The 14383-nt window shown below is 41.0% G+C and overlaps 1 protein-coding gene across 1 annotated transcript in view; it reads left to right on the top strand.

The window, feature by feature from the left end:
* LOC111870211 overlaps positions 1-13962 on the top strand; it is an 80817-nt gene extending 66855 nt beyond the window's left edge. Inside the window, exons 4-5 of the mRNA XM_023862309.2 lie at positions 10596-10847; positions 12709-13962. Coding sequence (XP_023718077.1) covers positions 10596-10847; positions 12709-12825 — 369 coding nt within the window. The 3' untranslated portion in view covers positions 12826-13962. The remainder of the gene's footprint in view (positions 1-10595; positions 10848-12708) is intronic.
* Positions 13963-14383: the final 421 nt, after the last annotated feature.

Raw genomic sequence — 14383 nt, 5'->3', positions numbered from 1 at the left:
GAGAACCTTAGCCCAGGAGCAGAGGAACTTTCACCAAGAAGCACAGTGAAGACCATGACTGAGACACTACTGTTTGTGTGACACTGATTTGAAAAGTGTAGTCACGAGCCGTTTAAAGAGTCCAGTGAATACAATTAGCAATCCGGCCTCCGTATATAGTCACTCAAACACCTGTAAATATATTGAGGTGGTAGATTCTACAGGGTTCTGACGATGGTGTATAATACTGAAATACTGGATTTTTGGACATTTTCCATCGTCCGATATTCTACAAAATATAAAACACGACGTTTCGGAAACTGGATCTGTTTCCGTCCTCAAGTGAGATTGAGATTAGCTCCTTCTAAGGGGCCCAACCGAGTAGGTGTCTTCCTCCCTCACCTGAGGAAGGCAAGAGATCCAGCTTCCGGAAGCCGTGTTTTCTAATTTGTAGAATACCAGACGATGGGGAAAGTCCAAAAACCCAGTAATTCTGTGCAATATATTAAGCTGTTTTATATCACGAGTTACAAGAATTGCAAGACAAGGTCTGTTTAATTTGCAGAGATTGTATGCACTAATGTCACTGTCATTCCAGAAGCAGAAGTCAGAGAATGGTCCTAAGAGCTTGAGGTAATGAGCACCATTAGCGAAACATTTAACACACCCTTATCCAAATTGATCTCTGAGAGTAGCAGCAGCAAGCATAACAGGAGAACAGTAAGCAATTTCAAGAGCTATTGAAATATTTATGGCGATTCTAACAAAGAGCCATTAGGACGAACTCAATATTGGAATTTTGAGAATTCCCTTTGATTTACGACAATTGTTTCAAATAGGTGAATTGTCAAAGTTGGAATTAACTTACCATTTCCTGTACTTAACTTTCATTTGTTTCACTAGTATGTTTAACATACATGCAACTTTACGATCCATTAATGTCTTTGCCATTAAAGTAATAGACCCAGAAATTTCTGTTACATACAGTTAATTCGAAATAACCATGAAATATTTTAAAGTTATTTGTCAGTAGGCTACTTGAGGTCACAGATAACTAAAACTTGGAAATGCTTCCATCTGTGTGTAGATTTCGAGTAATTATAGCTGATGAAAAGATAAGTGCCACCCTACTCTATTTAACCATTTAAGCCCTTAAAGCCCAGTGGTCACTGCCACCTGCTTTAACATACTCTTACGTTTCCGCGGTTCCGAGACTAATAATAACTGGTTCTGGATTGGATGATTCGATTTATTGATGCCTTAATTTACAATTTCCTTTATTTACAATGAATTATAGCGCTACCGCTAATCCACCCACTTCACGAATCACTATGACACTCTGTCCGTTTCCTGGCAACGGATTTATCACAGGAACTATCACTCCAGATCACTAGGAAGTCTCTGTCATTTCTTGTTCAATCACCTAGGAATGCCGACCCTCCAGAACACGACCCAATTCACCAATGTTAATTATCTAATCTAATCTAGCTACAAGCAGACTTCCATTATATAGCCGAGGTACGGACTACATAGAAAACACTTTCTATTGTCAGAATTGTTGTGCTACCTAGCGACGAGCTGTAACATGGTTCACAAAGAACACGCCTTCCATTGTTGCGTGTTCCCTGGGAATTGCATGCTGAGTCGTTTCCTAGCAGTGGGTCGATACGTCACAATACGAAAAGTTTTAATTCTGCCCACACGGTGTATTTGTGTGTTTCGTGCAATTCTCGTAGTAAACACCGCTTTAACTGGTTGGTTTTACAGCAGGGACATACTGTGCTTCCTGTGAGGTAGGAACTGAATTCTTATATATGAGTATTAAACCTACTTGTAAGAAATTCGGCTTTTTGTGGGTTAAACAAAACTACAGTAATTGCCCTGTGTTTTCTTCCGAGAAATCAACGCATTTTCAATCACGTTTACTAACGGCCAGACGCAAGGGAAACTATGATTACGTCGAGTCCTGTCCAGTTGATACACGAGCATATACTTTGCTTCTGTATGCTAAATGCTGAACCCAGTCGTGGGGCCAGCACAAGCATATAGTAGGCCTTTGTACGAAAAATTTGCTGAAGTGAGGCATTAAGCAGAAAGACTATTTCAAGCAAAATTCTGCGGTTGTCAAGCTCTTTGACAAAGGAAAAAATAAAAATGAGCCTTTGTGAACACAAAAATACATCAGTTCTCGTGAACGTATAGATCAGTGAATTTATGTGCATGTTATTTTAGTTGAAACGCATTTCTGAGCTCTTGTTCACGTTTTTAATGGTCGTATGATCGCTTTGAGCGCGTACCGTAAAGCAACTTGAAGTTTCATGCCTCAATGATTAAGTTACCAGGAATCATCACCAAGCTTGACGTAAACTTCGTGGAAATCCAGTCAGTGGGTTAGGAGATGGACACAACGACGGAGCTCTATAAAATGCACCTCTTTTAATTACTACCATCAAAAGAAAACATAACACGGTGAATAGAGAAAATATTCAAATATTTAGAACTTAGTCTAATTCTGACGCTAACTAAATTTCCCATAATGCTTTGCAGCGACTCCAGAAAAAAAAATGCTTTGATTATATTACCAGATTCACACATAGACAACAGAAAAACAGTACGCAATTCAGTTTTTTAATTTTCTGCTCGTAAATATTAATCCTATCATCGCATTTAAACTGTGCAATAAACTCTTGAATTTGCTGTCTTTTTTGTCCCATATTGATTCCGCTTTGTATTGCACGTTAATTATACTGTTCCCCATATTGGATATCGCTTCAAATTGAAACTTTTATGACAAAAGCATGAAATATCATTAGTTAATTTTCACAGAGGAATAACTCGCTGTTGTTTTCAGTAGGGCTTGTTGGTATTGGAAGTTTGTTTTACGTCGCATTTAACAATCAAAATGATAATCATGATGCAGCATGAGAGGAGGTACAATGAGGAGACGGAAGCATACACGTATTTGTTTGCTGATACGTACTGATGCTGTTTTGCTCCCTATAACGAAAACGTTACTAGAAACAACACAGATAGGTCTGCCAGTCAACTTAATAACATGGATCAGTGAATCAAAGCGTTCTTATCGAGTTATTGAAGACTATCCTAGGGGCTCTGTTTTAATTCAATTTTGCACCATCTTACATTGTGTCGCTTTTATTTTGAATTTGATACTCATGCCCGAAAATACTAGTTTCATAAAAAAAGTGAAGCTATCCCTGTAACAGGCCGTGAAGACCCATGGTGATTTGAGACGTTGAGGCTCCCACATTTTCTCTAGACACACAGATCACAGATGGAGGTTAGGTTTTCAGCCTTACGCCCCGACCTCTCTTTACCCTTAAGGAAGATTCCTGGTACTTTCTTTTAGAGGCTAAGTCGAACCCAGGGCCATAGTGCGACTGAAAGGATTAGGTCAATTGAAAAAATCGAATGGCCTCATCGGGAATTGAACCCGCGACCTTCAGGCTTGTAGCATAGTGCCTCAACCAACTACGCTACCGCGTGCCCCTTAGTATTTTTATATATAATGCAACATCTGAAGCGGAAGGACAAGCGTCTAACCCATGTCAGTGTATCTGAAAACTAAAGCTGACTCCACTTTTTAAAAAATTTAATGATCTAGAAACTGCATTCTCTCCATGATGAAGTTTTGTATTTACATCTGGTAGCCTATTCTAGCCCGTTCCTTTGTTCCTTTCACGGATGACTTGATCGTCAAGGGAGCGTTAAGCATAGTCTTAAGCGTAGACTGTAACCAGTGGGAGGGTTCGTGCTTGAAAACCAATTGGTCGCCGTAACAGCTCCCCTGGTGGACATAACAGGAACCTGAAGATGACCTGCAAGTTGATAAGGCAGGCAAGAGGAATCAATTGAGCTCTCAGTTCACTGTTCATCCAACATATGGATGCACCACACAAGATCGCGTAGAGATATAAAAACATAGGAACGTATCTGAGGGAATTTATTGTAGTATAAACAGCCGTTTCTAAGTAATAGACGAATAAACAATGGCCTTATTCAACCCTTTTCTAGGGAACTGATCGTTAAACACATTCTCACTGCAACGAATACGCACCCAACAATAGAAGAACCTGTTTGGAAGCAACGGATCGGCAAACACAACAATAGGAGTTGCTGGAAACTATGTTTTATTTTCGGTCCGTGCAAAGTGGTTATAAAGAAGAGTTAAGTTGAGAAGAGTCGTATACTCTCTACTGACCGTCTGTCGTAACATAAGAGTCAGAATCAATGGAACTCAGAAGAGTCGTAAAGTAATTGTGAACTGAACAGACGTTAGTTGAGCTCCGAAACTGACAGTTGCAGCAGAGAATTGAGTCGAGTTCTGGAGATGACAGTTCCACCAGATAATTGAGAGAGTCTCCGGAGTTGGCAGGTGGCAGAATAAGTGAGAAGAAATAACAAAAAAGTAATTACGTTATACATAGAAGACTTTATAGTGTGCTGGAGTGGCATTGAGACTTTTATAAATCAGTTGCCAGGATACGACTAATGAAGACTGAGGACATTAGTGTGTATATGTAACTCTGAGTTCTAAGCGTAGAAATCAGTAATAGAGCAGTAATTGTCTGTAGTCTCGAGTGGTGTGTATAAAGTGTCAATAAATCCAATCATCCAATCCAAACCCCGTCTATAAATCACGCACATCTCCTACACGTGACGTTATTATTCTATTGGCCGTAAAAATAGTCATTTAAAGCAACGTCATACAGTAGGGACAGACTATTTTTCTGACAATAAAATCTCACATGTGTGAAGGAAATAGACCCTGAAGGAAGAAATCAGTCTTCTGGGATGTAGCGCCGTGTAGATAGTGTGTTAACCGACGTTTCGGAGGAACGTATCGCCTCCATCTTCATCTTCCATCTGAAGATGGAGGTGATAGGTTCCTCCGAAACGTCGGTTAACACAATATCTACACGGCGCTACATCCCAGAAGACTGCTTTCTTCATAGTCACCTCAATTCTTATACAAAATGTGAAGGGTTTGTTACAGCTGCACGCCTTCCGCCTTTGAACCGACTGCATGAAAGCTTAACACATGCATTGGTCGAGATCTTCATAGATCGCACATGTGGAGCATTTGATAAAGATTGGAGAAAATGAATAGTGAATTTAGTACCGTATTTTTTTTTTGCGGTTTATTCTCAGGTACTTTTATCTAAATAACATAAAATCTTCCTACATCAGAGAAATAAACCTCGTCTTCATTAGAAAGAACAGCTCTTTAATGCTCTTCAAGAAGATAATAGCTGCTTATTCTGAGAATCACAAGAATTCATAAATAAACTCTTGGGTTAAATGAGGAGTTCTTAAACGTCAGAATAGGTTGTCCATACTCTGTTTCAAAGGATTAAGAATATATTCTTTTCTTGCGCAGAGTGGCCTGTTGATGTAGAAATAAAGAAATATATGGCGCGCATCTTTCTACGCCTTACAGAATAACACGATACAGTTCAGAACCTTTTTAATAAGTTTCCCTATAGTTTATCCTTCTCTTGTTCTAGCAAGCCTTTGGTTTATTTCCAGAAAACTTCGAGGCGTGTTCTCTGTAAGAAGTTCAGTGTAAGTTAGAGGCCTTTGAGGTCTTAGAAAAGCAACGAAAACACCTGCAGAGATTCAAGCTGGAAACCTTCCATAATGAAGTCTAAGGTATTACCGCTACATGAACCTGCTTTGCGTCACAGTGCGCAACTGTTGGGCACCGTGACGCTAGCAGATACCTCGCACTTGCCACTCCGAACCCCCAGCATCCCGCCATACGAATACGATATACCGTGATCTTCTGTTAGGAGCCGATAACGTTGCACTCTGCTTCTCCGTTGTTAGATAAGGCAGAATAATCTTCGAATTTTTATGTAATACTCAATATGCCCCTCGTTGGTGTCTCCACCTTATCGTGGTGAAGGGGTTTGAGTATACCAAGGACCCTGAGAGCTATACCAGCGGTAGCGTAGCTACTTGCAGGGCCTCCCTTGCTGGACAGGTCAAAGGGTAGGCATCAGACGAAGAGAGACCCCAAAAACTGATGCCGGAAGCAGCGTCATCAGCAGCGACTTGAAGCACAGAGCAAATGATGCTCGAGATGGTTCAAGTTCGTATAGCAACAGGCGTGACCAGAGTGGTTTGAACGGCTGCTGTACTGCGATGTGGAAAGCAAATGGGAAAACTACCACATTATCACTTTTCCTGGATAGTCTCTTTCCAAAAACAGAGATACCATGTAAGAAGATGCTGGATGACTTTGGGGACAGTAGAGGATATTTTTATTTGAAGGAGAAGGCTTAAGGTCGCATTAAGTGGAGGAACTGTTTTGGAAGAGACTGTGGACCTGTCATATGTCAGATTACTGATGAATGAATGAATGAACTCAATATGCTTACACACACGCCTATTGCATTTCACACACCTAATAACGTACTTCGCTTTATTCACTAGTTTCGGTACGTTTGCATTCATAAATTTGTCCATCCATAATTTATTTTACGTTATTACAGTAACTGCTTCAATAATTGTTTTATTAGATCAATGGTTCATCCATTCGTTAATTGTCTACTCAATTAATTTATTATTCCCTTAATCCTTCGCTACTTATCTTATTCATTCATCAGTTTCTTTGTTAATTGTTTCAGTCGCCTTTTGTTAATTCGTTTATATATTCAGTATTAATTCTTTCCTTCCTTTTTAATCAGTTCAATGATAAATTTGTACAAAATTAAATACGTCAACAAAACAGTGACACTCCAATGCGAAGTTGTACACTCCAGACAGTTGTAGGGTCCACTAGTACAAATGCTAATTCTGGCCTAGAATGAAGGGAGCAAACCTGCCGCCAAAGCATGTTAGCTGTATCAATCACTCGCTGTCGGGAGCATCTGTCTTCTCGTTCATCTTCCTCTTCTTCCTCTTCTTTTTCAACTTTTATAGAATATACAATCTCTTGTCTTCTAAAATGTCACATGAGAACAAAAAGAGTGACGTAATTCATGTCTTTCCTCTTCAGAAGAAATATTTATTTTAACATTTTGTAAATTGAAAACTTACAAAAAGTCCTGTACAGTATTTATGAAACCTTATTTCTTTCCTCCTTCAGCGATGTGTCTCGGTTCCGTATTCTGAATGCCCTTGACTAATTCTTCGACCTGACTTGATTTATTTCGGTTCTTATGCATACTCACTCGCTTCTGGCAACCTGTATATCGTCGGATGGCAAGTTAATTGTAAATGAGAAACTAAAATTAATATCAAATCAAGCGGTTGTGACCAGGTGTAGGACAGTATGAAAATATGTAACGACCGCATCTGTGGTCTAGTGGCCAGAATTCCTGGCTACAGATCCAGAGGTCCCGGGTTCTATTCCCGGAGCAACCAGACCTTCTGAGAAGTAGTGGGTCTGGAACGGGGTCTTCTCAGCCTCGTGAGGATAATTGAGGAAATATTTCAGAGAAATAGCGGCTCCGGTCTAGAAAACCGAAATTAACGGCCGCGAGGATTCGTTGCGCTGACAACGCGACACTCTCTATCCTCTAAAGTTTACATTAACTTCGCCGACCAGCGGCGGTCGCTCGGCCGGTATAGTTCGCTTCCGGAATAAAGCCATGAAGTTTGTTGTTTGTTTGAAAATATCGTATGTGACTGTAGGGGCTGCGGTAAATCTTCATGGACTCTAACCAGGGTTATACATCGGGACGTTCAGTCCAGTGTTATTTAATGTTAGTGAGGGTTTTTGTTGATTCCCTTAACTTCTGCAAATTAACGCACTTAATTTTTTGCGACATTCGTGCGCTTTCTAGCAATTAAAACTTTGCAGCCCCATGTTACCAGCAACTGATAAAGGGTAATTAAACGATCGCTTGGTATGCAGGGAGGTCTCACTACATCCCCATAAAAGTGAAGAGATGTGGCACTGGAGCTTCCAGGATTTCACAATGTTTAAATTGAAATATGCGAAATTATAATTTTAACTCACCACATGTTGCATAAATATTATGCTTACGTGTTCATGACGTATCATGTTGTACAACAATTAGTCGAGTTTGTCTCGTCACGGTAGCGAGGGGTGTGGGAGATATTCAGCTTACATATAGGAGTAGATCTCAAGTTCAATAAATTAAAATAAAATTTAACTCAGTATTAAAGAAATTTTCATTTCTTTAAAAAAGGCCATTGGGGAACCGACGGTCTTTGTGGTATAGTGTTCAGGGTTCCTGGCTACAGATCCAGAGGTCCATGGTTCGATTCCCGGCGCAACCAGATTTTTCTGAGAAGTAGTGGATCTGGAACGGGGTCCACTCAGCCTCGTGAGCGCAATTGAAGAGCTACTTGAATGAAGAAATAGCGGATTCAGTCTAGGAAACTGAAATTAACGGTCGTGGGGATTCTTTGCGCTGACCACACAACACCCTCTATCCGCTAAAGTTGGCACTAACTTAGCCGACGAGAGGCGGTCGCTCGGTCGATGTAGTTCTCTTGCGGACTAAAGCCACGGAGTTTTTTTTATGGGGAACCTTGGCTCCCAAGATTAACATTGAAAACATTATTAAATTAGGAAATTTACAGGAATAAATGTACTTTGTACATTAAAATTGAAACGATTCTTTGCGCTGGCCACACAACACCCTCTATCCACTGAATTTGGCACTAACTTAGCCGACGAGAGGGGGTCGCTCGGTCGGTATAGTTCGCTTGCGGACTAAAGCCACGGAGTTTGTTTTCTTAATGGGGAACCTTGGTTCCCAGGATTAACATTGAAAACGTTAAATTAGGATGTTAACTGGAATAAATGTACTTTGTACATTAAAATTGAAACTATACTAAAACAGTACTATATGTACAGTACATTATTTATTTAAATTACCCAAAGCGTTTAGTTTGTACTTACGTCAGTGAGTTGAATGCCTATAGTATTGTGTCATCCACTAAACAGAGAAATTGAATTAGCCGTATTTGTTGCAAAAAAATGGTCGTAACTCCTAAACCATAAGCGATAGACCAAAACGGCCTGCATGTTTGAGAAATTCGTATTTATTAACGTTTGTCACTCGCAATATGTCCTATCCATCTCTTACGGTTTAGCCGTGGCAGGCGGCTGAAAGTCTGTAAAATTAGAAAAACTGTTACATGTTTGGGGTAATTGTTTAAACAACGTACAATTTTATTTTCAGAATAAAATAATCATAATTTTGGATACATACGTAAGTCTTTATTCTTTCATTTACATATGTATTAAAACAAGATACGCCGTAGGTCTTGAGTTATCGGCGGTTACGTACGAGGTTGCACAAGTTTTACACTTTCATTTATTTATGGAAAATTGTTACAATTTCTGTTACTAACGGTTTCATTCCAAATGCACCCTCGCATTATAACGTTTTCAAAGTTATAAATATTTAAATTAACTTACTCCATTAAGTAGAACCCTTCTGAAGATGCTAACAGTCACTCAACTGGTACATGAACTCCCAGAATTTTAAGGAACCCGAAGGTTCGTTACCGTGTTCACAAGAACCCGTCACTGGGCCATACGCTGGGGTAACAGGTCTGAACTTTAACCGTGAATATCTCAGTCCCGATATTAATTATACATAACAGTGAAGTCACAGGCAGGTACAAGGGTTACCGTGGGGCCCCTGAACATGCTACCCGCGAGGCACGCCCTCTCTAGAAACTTAGTAAAAATTCGTAAAGGATATCGCAGAATATGTCAATGTTTTTGTTCTATTATCGATATTTGCTTGCTTATTATTATAATTAATACCGTTTGGTAATTAAATTAAGTAAAACTGAAGAAAATTATATTGATGAAATACAAAAAGTTCTACACATACACAACGATAAACAGCACTACTACAGAAGCAGGGTGAAGACCTACACTCAAGGGGGCATACATGACAACTACACCAACAGACTTGGGAACTACACCCATGCCACTGCGCAAATCCAAACAAGGAGATTTAAACAATGTCGTTTGGACGAATGGACGACGCCCCCAAACAAGATACTGAAGTTTTAACTAATATTATTGATTTAATTAAAGTCAATTTTATTTTAAGTTAAGAGATACCGCATTCACATGTGATATGAGAAGTTGGACATTCCATGCAGTGCAACAATTTTAGTGAAATAGAGACACTTGGTGATGATTGTGTATGGCCGGAACATGTTGTGAGATGGAAAGAGGACAATAATAAGTTGCATTTTAGACGGAAATATGTTGTATGAAATAAAAACGCTTATATATCTCCAAGAAAAACTTTAATGGCATCATGTACAGAAGAGTCATGCTCTATTCACCTTAACCGTTTTAGGCAAGGAGACCATTCCTTTCTTCCATGTGATAGGTAAATCCTAGCTGTTGAGGCAAAAGGTAAAACGTTCCCTGTAACTAAGATCCCGTTCATGTAGATGCAGTGTGGCAAAGGAGGTCTCCACCCATTTTCGTAAAGTTGGCATTGCGCAGAAAGGAGCTTGTGAACTTTCTCATTGAACTGTAAGTTTTCTGAAGTACGCGGAACACATTGACGGGGCTGAGAGAGTGCATTCTGCCCTTCTGTGTGGTTTCAGTGTGGGGTCTGCTCAAATCTGTTGTCTCATTACAGGAAGTTGAAGGTTTGGTGAGTCTGTTCGGATCTCCGGCCGGCAGAGCGTTAGTGGCACCAAATAGTGATGGAAACTCTGGTAGTTCGTCCTCTCGTCGACCAGATGGAAGCAGGAAACAAGATGGTCCCTTTGTCACCAAGACGTGGCGGAAAGAGCGCCGGAAATCGAGTACTGAACTATATAGGGAGGCGGCGGCGCTGCTGGGCTTGACATGTAGCATGAATGACAGCTGTAGATGCATCGAATGCCAGGTGAGAGTGTTATATAACTCAAACGCCTAATCAGTGCTTTTCTCTAAAAAATAATAAAATATTTACCAATAATTTCATGCACGGTTTTAGTCCCAGTGTCAAAACATATAATTCACCAGCAGACGTACAGCTTCTGACTTTTGTGAAGTTTTGAAGGCGCGCATCAAGTGTTTGCCGATGTGGATATCGGCACTGTACCTAAGTATTTTTTATTGCTAGTGAGGTGAGACTAAGTCTCTTGTACTGCGGCCACTTCTGGCCTATTGTACCAGCCCCAGATGATAGGTGAGGGTGATTGTGGAGCAATTGGTAGAATGAAGATTGGCAGGGGAAACCGAAGTACTCAAAGAAAACCTGCCCCAGCGCCACTTTGTCCACCACAAATCCCACTGGACCGGATTCCCGGGATCGAACCCGGGACGCCGCGATGGGAAGCCAGCGACTAACCGCTTGAGCTACGGTGCGGCCAACTGTACCTAAGTAGCTATGATCTAGGACATTCCTGAGCAGCTGATAATTATTACTTTTATCAAGAAATTCCCAGTTCTTTAGAAATCAGAACCTACATCACCGAGTAGGCAAAAGTTCACCATGAGACCCTGCCCAGAGGCCTCTTGCCTTCAGGTTTTCCGAAGAACTTTGCATAACCTCGCTTTCGCCGTCCTTACTACAATCAGCAACCCTCCCTTCGTGTCTATCGCAGCTAGAGCATTACAGCTACAGTAGCTTACACGACATCGAAAACCTGGTCGTTCAGTCCCCCCAGTCCTTTGTTATTTCATCTTTGCCAGGTCCACAGAGACCATGCCCTCCTGAGCACCCTCTTGTCGAACTCATTTAAATCTGTAACCTTCGTTCAATGTGGGAAGGTGACACGCACGTATCATAACAGGCCCTACAGTATAAGTTGTGAATAACAAACAATGTAAATTTACCCATACCTTCTATTTGATACAAATCCCATCTGTTCGTTAGTTTACTAAAAATTCTGGCGTATTTGTAAATTTTCTTGTACAGTAACATACAACAAACATTATTTTTAAGTTGGTTATTTAACGACGATATCAGTATCTAAGTTATATAGCGTCGGTACAATAGACATGAGGTACTGTCCTAGTAGATACTCAGAAATCGGACAAGAACCGACGAATTAATGTCCAATTCGGAACTCTCACACCGACATGCACGTGACAGACAGTATGTGAGAGCGAACAGATGAATTGGTATAGGCTTTCTTTCCGATGTGACAGTAAGTACTGTGGGAACATGCGGTAGCGTAGTTGGTTGAGGCACTAGGCTACTAGCCGGAAGGTCGCGGGTTAGAGTCCCGATGAGGTAAATTTTTTCAATTTACCTAATCCTTCCAGCCGCACTATTGCTCTGGGTTTGACTCAGCCTCTAACAGAAATGAGTGCCAGAAATCTTCCTGGGGGTAAAGAGCGGCCGGCGCGTAAGGCTAACAACCTCACCACCATCTGTGAGCCGACTGTCTAGAGAAAATATGGTAGCCTCGACGTCTCACAACCCAATGCGCCTTCACGGCCTGTTACAGGGATAGCTTTTACCGGTATATTATTTTAAGTCGGTTATCTAACAACGCTGTTGGTGTCGAGACTATACAGCGTAGGATGATTATTTAATGTGGAGCACTTGGTGGAATGAGAATTGGCAGGGGAAACCGAAGTACACAGATAAAACCTTCCTCATCGTATAATTTAGTCCACCATAAATACTCACATGACCGTCGCAGTGGGGAGGGGGCGGCTGAGCGCCTGGGCTGTGGCACAGCCTAATAAATTGCTAGTCTAATAATGATGCTATATATCGTCTGCTTATTTCTTTGTTTGTGTTTTATTTTCAGAGCCGTTATTTCGACTTTGATGACGATGATCTCCGAACAGACACAGGATTAGCTGCCGGAACGCCAGCGTTGTTAGATCACGTGCTCACCCATCCAATGTCTTGCAGCCTGCAGTAGCCAGTCATGTGACACGAAGAGACGGGCTAGGCTGCATCACCGCTGGAAATCTTCTAGTACTGATAATCAAAATATATAAATTATTAGGGGATAGCTGTCTTCTGGGATGCAACACCATACAGTTTGGTAGATAGAGACCAGCGTTTCGGAGGAGATTGCTACTCTTCCATCCCTCTCGTTATTCAACCCTGACGACGCAAAGAGTAGGTTCTTACGAAACGTCGATAAAGGTCTATCATACTGCAAGACGTCATACTAGAAGGCAGTACTCTTCACAATTCCCGCTGTGAGAACCACAAACCTCACATAATTAGCGCGTTTTAATTCTAAATTCGACAGTGATTTTTAACCAGCATGTTGGAGAAACGAAGTACGCTTCTTATTTCTTCAACGCGCTGTGCAAAGTTTAATTAGAAGGATCAGATTACGAACAAAATAAGTGAAAGTACCCGACAACTTAATTTTCCGCTGCCAGTTTTATCGTTTATAGGGAAACGTTTTTACTGGACATCTAACCGAAAGTAAACAATGTTTTTGTACAACTTGTTTATCGCCTAGAAAGTTTAAGTTCTAGAGTCAGGTGCAGATGTTTTTACACTTCAGATGCGGACCGTCACTCTGAAAATGACTCTATAACCGGAAGGGAAAAATATCAGAGAAATGCCAACTCGTATAATATTACGTCAGCTGTCAAATGAGGAATTAGTTAAAATTTGAAGTTTACATCTAAGTATCAAATTTATTTTCGTAGTTTTTAAAGATGGCATAGCGTTCCGGTTTGTAATATGGCTGCGAAAATCATTCCAAAAAATATGAAAGAGAAGAAATGAAATGCAGTAAATAATGAGAAACAGCACAGTGTATCCGTCGCACTGGAAGCGAGAGGTCTTGAACATTTTATAGCGTTGAAAACACGCATAGTCAGTTTATAAACCGAGGAAGATTTTCAGTTACTGTCGCAATACTGAACATGAAACTGAAGCGAGTCTTTAAAGCGCTCGTGCGACTGTACAGGTAGAAATGCTGTCAGTCGTGTTCTTTTCTAAAGCTTAGGTCGCGAGGACCAGGAGCCTGGATAGCGTAGACTGTATGACGACTGGCTACGGGCTGGACGACCAAGAGGTCGGAGTTCGAGTCCTGGTGGGGGCAAGAATTTTTGTCTCTCCATGTCGTCTAGACCGGCTCTGGGGCTCATCCAGCCTCCTATCCACTGGGTAGCGGGGGCTCATTCCACGGGAGTAAAGCGGCCGGGGCATGAAGCTGACCCCTCACCTCCACCTAGTGCCGAGGCAAAGAAAATATGGATCTATACCTCCACTCCCCGTACTCCCTCAAGGCGTAGTGCTTGATTAATTACGCAGAGGAACAGCTTTACCTTCTTATGTCACGAGGACGGCGCGTCAGAGAAACAGATCGTCTCCTGATATCTAAGTTCTGTTTCTATCAGTATTATTTACAGAAGGAATTTTAGAGATAGAAAATTTTATGAGATAAAATTAGTCTAGAACTTTTATGTGTGGTGAATTTACAGAACATTTGAACAATTACGGGCCAATGT

The sequence above is a fragment of the Cryptotermes secundus genome, unplaced genomic scaffold (assembly GCF_002891405.2).
Source record: "Cryptotermes secundus unplaced genomic scaffold, Csec_1.0 scaffold1182, whole genome shotgun sequence".
In the NCBI taxonomy this organism is placed as follows: Eukaryota; Metazoa; Arthropoda; class Insecta; order Blattodea; family Kalotermitidae; genus Cryptotermes; species Cryptotermes secundus.
Note: the sequence above shows the minus strand (reverse complement) of the source record. Positions and strands in the feature narration are given on the sequence as shown.